This window comes from Cynara cardunculus, assembly GCF_001531365.2.
Source record: "Cynara cardunculus var. scolymus isolate 2C chromosome LG 5, CcrdV1, whole genome shotgun sequence".
Taxonomy (NCBI): domain Eukaryota; kingdom Viridiplantae; phylum Streptophyta; class Magnoliopsida; order Asterales; family Asteraceae; genus Cynara; species Cynara cardunculus.
Window position 1 is genome coordinate 25,185,039 of NC_037532.1, and position 661 is coordinate 25,185,699.

The 661-nt window shown below is 38.3% G+C and overlaps 1 protein-coding gene across 1 annotated transcript in view; it reads right to left on the reverse strand.

Moving 5' to 3' along the window:
• Positions 1–629, reverse strand: part of LOC112512927 — a 1,725-nt gene extending 1,096 nt beyond the window's left edge. Inside the window, exon 1 of the mRNA XM_025119054.1 lies at positions 101–629. Within this exon, the coding sequence (XP_024974822.1) occupies positions 101–629 (529 nt within the window). The remainder of the gene's footprint in view (positions 1–100) is intronic.
• Positions 630–661: the final 32 nt, after the last annotated feature.

Consider the following 661-nt stretch of genomic DNA (forward strand, 5'->3'; position numbering starts at 1 on the left):
ACAACTATGGAGTATTCCTCTTGTACCTCACGAAAACTTCCAAATTGTAAGTTAGTATCTACATTTATCTTTGGAAGATCGAAATCATCAAGATTTTTACCTATAGATTGTAGAAAGCTTGTGATGTCAGTTAGGACCATATTCCAAACTCGGTCAGCACTTTCGCATTGTCGTCTATAATCTTCTGAAAGTGAATCATAATGTTGATCCCACAACTTGCGAACATCTCCTGGCTCACAATAAATTAATATTGTCGCAAATAGCCTCCTCAGAGCTTTGGGAAACTGAAATAAAGAAGCCTCTGCAAGACATTGTGATAAGTTATCGTCTGTCTCTATTAAGCCTCTCTCAAGTGCTGCTTTCCGAAATGTCGGGTATAATATGCCATTGACTGTRAATAGATCTTTAAAAGATGTAGGCCCACTAATATGAGATAAAAGTAGGCGTAGGTAATACCGCTCTCCTTCGGCGGGATTAGCATAAACCAATCGTCCTATCATTGATCCTTGTTTTCTCTGATTCCAACGACGTGCGCTCGCATTCCATGTGTAATGTTTTGGAAAGTCTTTATATAAATGTTGTCTTGCACCCTCGTCTTCTTTATTTCTGTCAAAAAATGCAGTCAACATTGTTCGTTTACCACTCTCTCTAGCAACAATAT